Raw genomic sequence first — 13,226 nt, forward strand, 5'->3', positions numbered from 1 at the left:
TTGAGATACTGCTGTGATGTCAGTGATTTAGCCTGACACAAGAAAATAGTGTTAAAATGGCAAATGAAGGCAAGCTTAACAAGACCAAATGTTGAGTCAGGGCAATCTCAATCATGCATACAGGCCAGGCAATGAGTAGACTCAAAACAGCTCTGCCAAGAATGACCGGAGGGTTTTGTGGATGAGAAACTGACTTTGAACCACAGTACGCACTTGCAGTCCAGAAAGTCAGCTGTAGTCTGGGCTGAATCAAAAGCAGCATGGCCAGCAGGCTGAGGGAGGTGATTCTGCCCCTCTGCTCTGCCAGTGTGATGCCCCACCTGGAACACTGCGTCCCACTCTGGGGTCCAGCATCCTCAACACAGATGGACGTCGACCTTTTGGAGCAGGTCCAGAGGAGGTTACAAAGATGATCAGAGGGCTGGAGCACCTCTCCAATGAAGACAGGCTGAGAGAGCTGGGGTTGTTCAGCTTGGAGAACATCTGGGGAGACCTTGTACCACCTAGTACCTGAAGGGAGCCTACAGAAAAGATGTGGAGGGACCCTTTACCAAGGAGTGTGGTGAAAGGACAAGGGATAATGTTTTAAAGTGAAAAGGGGGCAGATTTAGATTAGATACTAGGATGAAATTCTTTACTATGTGGGTGGTGAGACTCTAACCAGGTTTCCCAAGGAAGCTGTGGATGCTCCATCATTGGAAGTGTTCAATGCCAGATTGGATGGAGCTCTGGTCTAGTGGAAGGTGTCCCTGCTCATGGCAGGGGAGTTGGAACTACACAATCATTAAGGCACCTTCCAATGCAAACCATCCTACAAATCCATGATTTTCCTCCTATGTTTAAACTTGGACAGGGAGAATAGACTTCTCTCCACAGAGATCTAAGAACCACATGCAAATGCAAAGCACAAGTGTCAGAGCAATGAAGCATATGTAACAAAAAGCTTGACATATTTTCTGAGTAAGGCAATAGCAAACACTTTATTTACAAGGTACAGGAGCCAACATAAGGGATGTTTCACACATGCAGAAGAAGACAGACTACTGACCATGTGGGAAGTGGGCACAGCAGTCACGCTCGCAAACACATATGGAAGGAAAAAGGCATGCTTCCCTCCTACTAATCTTACCAGTCTCTTCCCCAAAAAACAAGAGGTTTAAGGATCAAATATTTTTAAAAGGATTACTAAAAAGTAGACGAGAACTTAAATAAGCATGGTGGCATTTTCTGAATTGATAAATTCAGAAAACTGCCCTATATGATGGGAAGGAGGAAGGAGTGCTTTGGGAACTCACATTTTGGCTGGAGAACTCCTTTTCCCCTTCTGTGTCTTCTCAAGAAGTCCACAGTCCTGGTTTGGGAAGGGCACTCCCCAATATGGTACTCCCACTAAAAAGAACACAACAAGCCACTCCCCTCCTCCCCCACTCTGGTGGGAGAGAGAGTTTATGGGTTGAGATAGGAACAAGTTAATGGAAACAGCAACAAGATAAGAAAATGAACGGTACCAGTAACAATACTAATAAAAAAAAGTGTATAAAGAGAGGGTGATTCATAGGCAAAAAGGCTCAGCAAGCCTGGGACAGTGCAAAACAATGGCAGACACCCTCCACATGCCACACTTCCCCCTGTCAAAGCCATGCCCACGTTCCTCCCAGAAGCAGGAGTTCCTTACTTCCATCTCTGGCAGTGATGTGGGTGCTATAGAATAGCAACCCAGAGCATCCACACAGCCCCAGGCTCTGCTCCCTCACAGCTACTGCAAAGAAAACACCTCTGTCCTGGCCCAAACCAGGACATCCTCGTTGGTCTCTTCTCAGGAGTCCTGCACAGGGAGCCCAGTTAGCAGGCCAGAGGAACAACTAATGAACAAAGACACTACACTTCCAAGTAACTGGTAGGGTTTCTTTGGGGTTTTTTCAACAGAAACTCAGGTATTGTTTCCATTCTCATCCCTCAGTTAAACCCTAACAACTTTGTGGCAAATAGGGAATATTTCTAATTTTCTAACCAGTTTGAACATAATTCTTTCTAAGAGGGTAGGTAATCCTCAGAAAGTAGGTAGCCATCCTACAGCCATCATACTGACCAATTTTGGAGGTATCTCTACAACCAAAAAACACCAGTGCTACCTAAAATCAACTAATCAAACACGAAACAAAGTATTTTTATCAACTAAATGTGGTTTTGTACGGGGGAGAAGTAACTAGTGCTGACTGTGACTATCCTGAACCTTTTTTTTTTGCATGTTCTTGTAGGAGCAGAAGACCCTGTGTGCAGTAATTAACACAGTTATATGTCAGGTTTTAACAGCAGCTGGGACAGTTCCATTAGCCTTGGCAACAACGTATAATATTCCACATGTGCCATGCTTTTTTGTTACTGTGGAAATAGAAATCTAAGACTCCAGCCTCCCTCCAGTAAAGCACTTAATTTTGCTCTAAGAGCATCTCCTGACTTTCTGTTTAATTTAAAACTGTTTCTTTTAAAGTCTTTCTGGTTTTTTGTCTCTGAGAGAGGTACATCACTTACTTGGAAGTACAAGTCACAGTCACAGCTGTGCCCATCTACCATGTGTGATTTGCACGCATGCAAAACCAGCAAGGGATTCTGGATGTCACTTCATGGAGAAAGTCTTCAGTGGAGGATCAAATGCCAACAGGAATAAGACGGGCAAGGAACTATCTACCCACACACATCCCCTGCCCACAAAACCTAGTGGAAAACAGCCTAGAGAGAGGGAAAGACAAGGTTTGACCATGATATCCAGCACTTCCTCTCTGCAAGGATAATGGAAAGAGCCTGGACAAGCTGGAAAGCTGATGGTAATGGGAAAACATTCAGCAGATTTTATGATGACAGTCATAGGAAACAAAAAAATCCAGAAATAAAGTTTTACAGGAAAATAAAATAATTTTAATGAAATCTGCAGACTGTTTAAGGATGAAATCAATTGAGTCTTGACTGGCGCTGCTACCTCATTTGTGTTTTGTTTCAGTTCCACCCACTCCTTGAATAGCTACCTTCAGTCTGCCACAGCTACTTTAAATCAGCATTTCCAAGAGGTTTTTTACTCCTCCCTTGTTCTTTTTTTTTTTTTTTTTTTGCCTTCCTGGAGTTTCCACCGAGGAATAAGAGGAATTTAATATGTGGTAGATTACAACAATTTCTCAAGCATGGTGTTGCAAGCATATCAGTGGCAGATAACATGAAAAACATCACAGAATTTCAGGAGAAGATTAAAGATTAAGTATCTATTGTATACTTCTCATAGATAAAGTTTGAGGAGAAAAACAGGTATTTTCAAACTATTTAAAGATAATTTAAAGGGAGAAACAAAAAATTGCAGGCTAAACCCTGCAAAAATTACCTAACTGGCTATTTTTCATTCCACATCATTATTTCTTTAAGTCTCCAGATATAAACTGAATTGAGGGATTTTCATCAGACAGTTACCAAGCATGAGAAATCACCATTTCAATTTCAGCACAGTATGGAGGAAATGTCTGTGGGGGAAGTGAAGGTATACATTGCATGAGGGAAATAATTACTAACACGGGCTACATCAGTCACACATAGCAAAGCCCCTCTGCATCGCATTCCTCGCATTCGCTTATGCAAAACTTTGGCTCAGTGTAACTGTTATCAGCTTTAGTACCTAACAACTTCACTGGCTGGAGAGCAGGCACTAACAGACAATGTGCTGGATTCTGCTACATTCCCTTGACATGGCATGACAAATAACTCAGAGATTTCAAGGCTTTTGTATCTGTGCCCGTCACAGAGCGTGAGCAGATGTTACATAAAATGTTCTTGTTTTTACACCTTGCAAGTCGTGGGTTCTTGACAGATGTGCTGGAGCAGATCCTTGTGCTTGCACCAAGAGAACTCCAAATACTCCCACTAGACATCTCTATTTCCTCATAACTTTTTTTTTTTTTTAATGCATGCCTAAACAGCTCAAGAAAAGCATTTATTTTCCCACAAGGGAAGTTCCATGTGGCAAACTTATTTTCAGCTGTGTGCTTAACAAATACAAAAACTCATTTCATGCTTTTGTTTGGGAAAGTGCATGACATTTATGTCAACACTATTTTGGTAAAAAAAGCCTAAGTTTAGACACAAGTAGCAATCACTTAAAACCTTCCAAAAGTTATTCCTTCAAAAAATAAAACAAAAAAAAAGAAAACTACAAATATAAGATGCAGAAAACACAGAGAACAAGAAAATTAGAACACCTTTAGTAAAGAATTTACAAAAAAATATTGAAGATCCAGCCAGTGCTCTGCTCCAGATAGTGTTTGTTGGCAAGGTGTGTGCCAAGGACTCCATTCCAGAAAATCCTTACAGAAATTCACAGAACCTTGAACTTAAGAAACTTTAAAAAGAAGACTTAAGTTGATGAAAATACTGTCTTATGCCACGAAACATTTGTGTCCAATCAGAAAACACAGATAAACCCACGGACGTAAGAAGAAAGAAAAAAAAGGGCGTGAAATCTCTCTTGAAGAGATAGCTCAAGAGCCAACAGCAGCCATGTGCCCCAGCGGGCTCCCAAAGGGTGTCAGCAGGTGACTGCAGGCAGCCAGTGCTCCCTGCACCCAGCAGCTTCACTGATACACACTCAGCACAGCTAACTGGGACACTGCAGAGTCCCAGTTAGCTGTGCCTTGCTGGCAGCATGAGCGAGTCAGAGTCCTCCCCAGTTAGCCATCAGTGGCAGGCTCCACTGCTCCACCTCACCAAAACAACCAGCAAGCCCCAGTATATGTTTCCAATATTGAGAAAACCAGTGCACTACTCAAAGCATAATCCTTCTCTGGCTGAACTCCCATCATTTACTCTGGGCTTGGACCTCCTGACCAGCTGCATTCTTAACACAAGGTGTCTTTTCTGTCTGTTTATCCACAAACCAGCACCTGGAAGGCAAACCAGCTGCTTCCTTGCTCCTTCCCGCACAAGTTTTGCCCTTTTTACCTTCAGTGCAATCCAGCTCTGATTTATGTATGGTTTACACCAGGGCAATTCTTGTATTTCCATTGGCACTGAAGGAGAGTATTCAAAGACAAGAGCTTTAGGCTGCAGTATGCAATGATTGCTCTATGCACTTAATAGACATTAAAAAACCCCAAATAAAACTATGAAGGCTGTATCTTACATTAGATACTTAAAATCAGTTCAATAAGTCCACTCTTGCTCATGACCCAGGTCGCAGCTATCTTTGAACCACAGTCCTTTTCAACATCACACCCCCAGAAAAAAAAAAAAAAAAAAAAAAAAAAGGCAAACCAAACCAAATAAAACAAACAAACCAAAAAAACCAAACCAAAACCAACCAAAAACCTCCCACCAAAACAAAAAACCCAAACACCCCAAAAACAAAACAAACAAACAAACACACACAACAGCAAAAAACCCAACCCCAAACACTAAAGTACAGACACATTTCTGAAAGCCCTTTTCTGTACATATTACTTTAGGCTAAAATTTCCAAGTGTGACATGCACACAACAATCAAAGCATAAAACAAACACGCCCAAAAGCGATGCAGAGAAAGGCACTGAGGTTTGTACCTATTGATAGCTCTGCGGCTGACACATCCTTCTGTTAATGAAACATAAGCTCCATTCACATTTTGAAATTTGCTGCTAGTCAAAGAGCTCCAAAACCAGGGAGAACAAAAGATGTTGAATTCTCATAGTTCTTTGTGTTGCTTGTAAATGTTTCCCAAGCCACAACTCCCCATGCAAGCTTTTGAGCCTAAAACCCAAGAGACAAATAATTATGGAGAGGAAGACTGCCAACGCACCAAGACAGAGCAGCAATAGAAAGCAGCAAACAGGTAAGAATTAAGTGCTACCTAATTGCTACACTGAATGGTGACATCTCCCCTGATGCTCACTGTGTTTCCAGGGGAGGGGTGGCAGGATTTTGACTGGTACAGCCGTCCCTGCACCAAAGCTGCCTCAGGTTCATGCCTGCCTGCAGAATAAAGGATGGGAAGGGACCAGGAGATGTGGATTTCTCCTTGGGTACTGTCAAGCCAAGTTTGGTTCCATTGGGCCACAGGCTACGTTGCACATGGCCTGGAAGAAGCCAACTTACAAGAAGGATGTGATGGGCTCTGTTTTGCCCTTTGACCACTGTGAGCATTGACCCAGTAATCCTCCCTGCACAGGATTCTGCACCTGTACAGAGAGACGCTTGCAAGCTCAGCTGGAACCCATCCCTTTAACACAACCATCTTTGATGACCCACATGGAAACTAAACTATCTTTCCTTACATCTGCTCACACCAATGGAAACCCAGAGGCATTTGTACATAAATGGATTTCAAGGAACCAGCCAGAAGAACAGAAAGAATCTTATTTCTCTCAAACCAACGCAGCCACAAGCGTGCTTAAGCAAACCCTGGAAAATGACCTCCCAAATGTCTCACCACACACCTCACCAGACTGGAACCCCAGTGAGATGCCATGTGCTCCATCATCTTCCACAGCATTAACACTGTGGAGCCATGAAGAGATTGAATTTTTTACAGGTGGGCTCCAGGAAGGCAGCTCCCATGGCTCTGTGCAAGCTCTGGGCACCCCAGTGGGAATGGTGCAAGGAGCTGCACAGAGGAGCTGGTGCTGTGCTGCCTGGGCAGGTGCAGGGCAGGCACTCACAGGGACCAGGTGTGTGCACGTCTGAGGAGAGGCAAAGGGCACACACAGCTGGGGTGCCCATGCAGGAGGTCAAACAGAAGAGAAATCCATCAATGGGAAGAGCAGTCATTGTCGGGAGTGAAGCAACCCAAGGACACACAGAAGTTCCCTCAGCAAACGCTCTACTTCAGTGAAATTTCACTGGATATAATGCTCTCCCACTTCTGAAAAGACACAACACATTTCTATCCAAAAACTATCAACAGAAATACAATAAGAGGTGTTATTTTGCATCTGGCCTCAACAACTGTGTATCTCAGAGTAAAGAAAATTCTCCCTAATGAAAATGTGTACCCCTCAGACAATGTAATACCGCTGTATGAGGGAAAAAAGAGATACCAGGAAATGTGCTTCACTGGGTTTGGTTTCTATTTTCTTTTCACCCTATCCTGAAATGGATGCTGGACTTACTTTTTTAGAGTAAGGACTTTGGATAGTACTAAATATTGTTCAGAGAAGTTGTGGATGCCCTATCCCTGGATGCTCCTTCCCTAGAAGTGTTCAAGGTCAGGCTAGGCAGGGCTTTGAGCAAGTGAAAAGATGTCCCTGCACACAGCAGAGGGGTTGGATTAATTGATCTTCAAAGGTCAAACCAAATTATTCTATGATTAGAAGATTTCTCCAATATCTGGAGACTTCAACTGGTTTTAAAAATTCTGTAAACACTCTGAAAAAGACAGGCAATCAAGCACTGACAGTTCAGACCTCCCAGGGATGTAATCTATCATCCAGTATGTTCTTCTGAAATGTAACAATTCAAGACCTATCAGACACAGAATTAACACACAGGACAGAAGATCCCCTGTAATACAGAACCACACACTTAAAAAGAGAGGATGAGGACGAACCTCAATAAAATAAAATATAGTGAAAACACAAATTGTTTAAGATACAAGGAATATCTGAAATGCACAACATTTTCTCCTCCACCTCCTTCTCAGACAAGAAGGATTACAGTGAGAAGGAAAATTAAGTACCTTTTACCACCACAAACAGGTGCTGTGGAAATAGAGTAAGGGCAGCAGTATAAAATTTTGTATTTCACAGGTTTTAAGAGAAGATAAATTTAATGAGTTTCTTTTTCTAAAAATAAGAATAAGGTTTAATATGTTTAAGACGTGTATGATTTAAGAAAATATGGATTACACCACTTGGCAATTGAAATCCAGCCACCCTTAATGTCTAAAGCTAATCAGATTTTACTGTTAATGCTAGACACAAAAGATTTCAGCTCCTACCTCAATGAAGTGTATAGCTGAATAGAAAGAAAGAAAGAAGACTGATTCTCTTTCAGGATTTGCCCCCAGCTGTTTATAAGAAGAAAGCCTGGTTTAGGGAATATTTGAACCTACTTCAGATACATTTCACATAAAAACAAGGAACATTTCTCTGGGTGGCAACAGCCCCTAAGCTGGAACTCCTGAAGATAAAGCCTACAAGAAAGGGACAGTCCGCTCTGGGATGCAGGGAGGAACTAAAGGGATACAGAAGGAAGTACTGCTGATGGAGCTGGATGTGCTGGAGAAGGTGTGAAGGACAGGAGATGGCCCCAGTGTGATACCTCTGGGAATTCCCAGGCCTTTAGGCTCCACAAGGCAGTAGTTCCTGCACTGGGGCTTCAGAGAAATGGGACAAGAACTCACATAAAACAGGCATCATTTCATCCTCTGTTTGCAGACAGTGTGCTCCTCCATATCTCTTTTCAAAAAAACCAACCCAAATATAATATCTGTACCCACACTGCTATAACCACTTTTTTTTTTTTTTTTTAAGTAAAAAGCAGCAGTTTGGAGAGTATGAAAAAGAAAAAGCATAAAATTAGGAAAACACACAGTTCCCAAGAAATTATGTAGTATCATGCTTTTGAAACTTTTAAGAATCAAAACTTTTCACTTTTTTTTTGTTGTTCATTTTGTAAAATAACAGCCCCCCTCCCCACCTTCTAAGTGAAACACTATGTTTTAGAGAGTGTGTACCACAATGTAAGATGCCCATGGGTGAGACTTCTCACAGGAGATGCACAAAGCAATGCAGTGGTCATTAATGAGGACCCTCCATCCAGCCAGTGCAAACCCTATCTGGTGCTGAAAATAGGGTGCCCAAGTTTCAGAAGTGCTGAGGGAGCCAAAAGAAAACCAATGGCTGATGAGGGCTCTCAGCCTCCAAAAAGTAAAACAAAAACCAGCCTGGGTAAGCCAGTCCTACACAAAAGTTTTGTGTGTGTAAGGACAATTCAAACTGTCTTAATGAGAAGCAGTCTGATATATCCCTGCCATCAGATGAGGAAGCTCCATGACAGCAGTGGGGCTCCACTCTAGGCTTGGTGAGACAATCACATCAGCCTCAGTCTACCTAATGCCAAGGCAACAGTTATGCAATGACAGAAACAAAACGTTGTATTCATGGGGGACTGGATCGCCAGCTGACAAAGGCTTCTTTTTGTGACTCCTTTTTGAAGTACTTTATATGAAATTTCTGCTCCAAGTCCCCTCTCCTGACTGACCAAACTGCCATTAGCTCAGGCACAGCTTGGTCATCCAACAATGCTTCTAAGCAAAGAACTCGGTAGCCCTTGGAATTTTGTGTTGTTATTATCATCATTATGAGCAAAACGTTCAAGAAAAGTTTTCTTGTCTTCACTCCCCTTTTCCCAACTGCTACATTCAGGACAACACATTCTACATAGGTATAAATTAGATACTTGACACACTACTGCAGACCCACACAATGTGCCAGATTGACTTTAGTCTTTTTCTAAGATTTTAGGACTGAATTAAAGATGGGCTTCTCCTTAAGATGAATCACTCATGAAGATTTAAAACAGCATTTTGATTTCAAACTGCTAGCAACTTAATTCACTGAAGGAAAACCAATTTCATACACTTAGCAGCAAAGACATTAAAGAACAATTTTACATGGAAATCAATACTCTTCTCTTAATAAGTCCGTAAAAACATTCCTTTGTTTCTATCCCTGTTTCCCCCCCATTCCAAGATTTATTGGACATCAACCCATGCTAGTAAAAGTGTAAGTTGAGGAAGATAGTGAGATATAGACAACAGGACATGCTGCACACTTTGCATTTTCATTTAATATCAGAAGTTCACACAGGAAAAGAATAGTCCAAAAAATGAGAATCAGAATGAATATGGACACAAAAAATAAGCTTTTTGATGCTGCTAATACAGCTGAGTGGTTTGTTTCAATCATCAGAGTTGTGGAGGCTACAGGAATCCGTACTTTACCATACACTAAAAGGAGTGTAGAAAACTTAGAAAAAGCTTAGTAAAAAGACATTAATACTAGAGGAGTCTGATCTTCGCTAAGCTAGGGAACAAACCAGTTAAAAAGCATTTAGAAATTAGGGAATTAGGTGATGCGAATTAATTTAACAAAGTAGCAACCATAGGAATTCTGTCAGCTTCCTTTAGCTTTGGCTGAGTAATTAATTTTTTTCCTTCTTAATTAAAACCAGAGACAGTGCCAGCATCAGTATGTGCATATTAACACTCGGGCACGCACTGATAGCTCTGCTTTAGCAGTTGCAACCTCTAAGCAATAAAATGCCAGTGGCAAACCAAACCAAAGATGCAGCTGTATTTTTCTATCTTTTCTTTTTCCAAACCTCTTAACTTTCATTACTGCTTAATTAATTTGGGTGTGTTGTTGGCTGAACGAGAGCTGGGGGGAAGCAGCCCATACACTGCAAGTCCCGTGCTGAAAGGATGGGAATGCTGAAGGTGAGTGCTGGCTGCCGACAGACCCATGTGCACCATGTGTGAACCTTTCCCTCCCTAGGGCCCCATTTCTGGTCCTGTTAATGCACTCACGCAAGCGCTACCCTCCCCACAAGTTTGGGAACAGAAATCTCCACTTTCCACCCACACCCAACTCCCCCCACCGCTGCAGAGGGAACAGCGCACCACGCTATCCCAATGGCCCGCAGGATTCCCTAATGCTCAACCTAAATGCATCACTCCCGGCTCACGGCAGTACTCAGCACTGCCCATCTCCGCAGGCACCGCCACTCTCCTCCCCGTGTCCCAAGGCTATCTCCCCTCTCCCGACCAAACTTCACACCGCGGCAAAAACTGATCCGCACCTCTGGGGACGCGGGTCGGGCCGAGAGGGGCTGCGCGGCGCCCCCGCTCCGCCGTACCCCGGGGGGAAGCCGGGGACACCGAGCCGGTCCCCAGCGCCGGGCGGCGGCAACGAGACCCGCGGAGAGCCCCGGGGCCGCTCCGGCCGCCCGAGCGCGCCTCCTCCTCGGCTTCGGAGGGATGGAGAAGCTCCGGGCCGGCTGCGTGCAACCGCCTCCGAAACTACCGATCCCGCATTCCGCATTATTGTCATTAACATCATGATCCACATCAATGATTCATTTTCAGAGGAAGGGAGCGCTCTGCAGCTGGCGAGCGAGGTCCCGTTGTCCCGCCGGACAGGGTGTCCCCGCGCCCGTCCCCGCTCCCGCTCCGTGCGCGGAGTTTCTGAGGCAGCGGCGCCGGGCGAGGCGGGCGGAGGGGCGGCCGCTCCCCCTGCCCGCGCCGCCGGGGCGCTCAACAGGCGGCTGCCGCTGCCGCCCGCCCGCCGGGGCTGCCCCGCACCTGCCCCCGCTCCCGCCCTCCCCGCAGCCGCGGCTCCCCCGCGGCCCGGGGCGCGGGCTGTGCCGCAGCCGCGCTCCTTACCCATGGCTGGCTCGCGTGGTCCGGGCGGTGCGGGGGGCGCGGGGCAGGGGCTCGCCGTGCCGTGCCGGGCTGTGCCGGGCTGTGCTGTGCTGGGCTGTGCTGTGCCGGGTGAGCGGGCGGGCGGAGGGCAGCGGCCGCAGCTCTCGCACTGGCGGGCTCGGTGGGCTGGGCTGGCCTGCGGCGGGAGCGGCGGGAGCGGCGGGAGCGGCGGGAGCGAGGGGCGGAGGGGCGGGAGGGGCGGGGCGGCCCCGCCAGCGCCGCCTCAGGGGCCCGGCCCGGCCCGGCCGCGGGGGCAGGGGGCACAGCGCCCCCCCGCGGCCGCCCCCGGCGCTCGGTGCCTCCGGCGGGACACGCACCGCGCGTCCCCAGCGGCTGCCGGGACCCCTGGGCCTCTCCCCTGGGCAGCCTGAGCTGCGGGCACCCTTGACCTTCAGAGGCACCTGCCCCTGAACGTGTCTCTGTGACAACGGCAAGGGCACCGTGTGCTCCCACACGACATCATTTCATTGCTGCCTATACCTGTGCTCAGCAATGGGATTCTGATCTTGGCAGCCCCTTCCGAAGCGTCTCACGCCGCTTTCCAGCGTCACACAGCACTGCGGGAGCTGTCCCTGAGCGCCGTTCCAGCCACACAGCCGTGCATGAGGATGCTCGCAGGGGCTTTGTCATTCTTTAAGCGCTGTGAGGAATGGGATTTGGGAAAATTCGGTGAACGGGAGCCTGGAAGTAACAGGCTGGGTAGTTCGGGGGCAGAGAGGCGGCTTCTCCCACAGGAGATCACCAGTAGTAGCCCCTTCCCCATACCTAGTCATGTTGGAGGTAAAAATGTGTCAGTGTCACACAGGAGTGATCCTTCACAGACACTGAAGATAGTGGCAAGGTCAGCTTTTTCAGTTTAGTTGCTTTCCTGCTTTAGACAGAGTAAATGCATCTACAGTGACTAATATCCATCAGATTGTGCTGATTTACATTAACTGGGTAGTTGGCATGCATTTCCTTTGTCTTTGCCACGATAATAATACACTAATCTTCTGTTATTTATATGCAATGTAAGGATATATTTCACTTCCTCCTATGATCATTAACACATTAATCTATTCAATTATGTAATTATATTTTTCACCTCAAATTGAGATTGATTGCTTAAGAACATATTAATAACATTCAAAGGCAAAAGAGTAACAGAAGTGTGAACACTAATTTTTAGGGAAATTAGTTCGTACATCGGAAATTCAGGCCCCTGCTCCCAAAATAGAGTGTGCACTCATTATTAAAGTTGCAATATTAATGTGTGATTTCTTTCCCATTAACATAAAAATCACAGTCTCTTGGGCCGAAGTGATCTTTTGCATTGATTAATGAACATATATGTTTTTCCAGTAAGGTCTTTGTGCTCAACACCATGCAAGCACCGTGGGATCAGGGAGTAAATGCCTCTCCTCTAACAGGCAATAAGTGGATTGATGGAGTAAGCCATTTTATAAAGATAGGGGAAAAAAAATCACAGCTAAGCTGATCACTAGCATGCTGCTTCCAGACCCCACTGGGAATTAAAGTAGATGAGCTATACACCTTTGAAAAATTAGATTAATTATGGAAGTAGCACATGACCCTTAACTAGACTGGCACTAAATAGCACTGAAATATGGCAAGAGGGAAATGGTAAAAGCATCCCACTGTGTGCAGCACTATGTGCTGGTGAAGGTATAAGTTCATTTTCTTTTTTAAAATAAAAATTAGTTAAAATTTATATTCTTTGAAGTTCCTAAAGCATACTGCTTGATTTATAATAGAATCAGCTGAAAAATGTCCCTTAATTCTGACTGTACTTGCA

General features: G+C 45.2%; 1 protein-coding gene across 1 annotated transcript in view; it reads right to left on the reverse strand.

The window, feature by feature from the left end:
* Positions 1-11,610, reverse strand: part of GPM6B (glycoprotein M6B) — a 107,465-nt gene extending 95,855 nt beyond the window's left edge. The window contains exon 1 of the mRNA XM_063392863.1: positions 11,393-11,610. Within this exon, the coding sequence (XP_063248933.1) occupies positions 11,393-11,396 (4 nt within the window). The 5' untranslated portion in view covers positions 11,397-11,610. The remainder of the gene's footprint in view (positions 1-11,392) is intronic.
* Positions 11,611-13,226: the final 1,616 nt, after the last annotated feature.

Source organism: Prinia subflava, chromosome 3 (assembly GCF_021018805.1).
Source record: "Prinia subflava isolate CZ2003 ecotype Zambia chromosome 3, Cam_Psub_1.2, whole genome shotgun sequence".
In the NCBI taxonomy this organism is placed as follows: domain Eukaryota; kingdom Metazoa; phylum Chordata; class Aves; order Passeriformes; family Cisticolidae; genus Prinia; species Prinia subflava.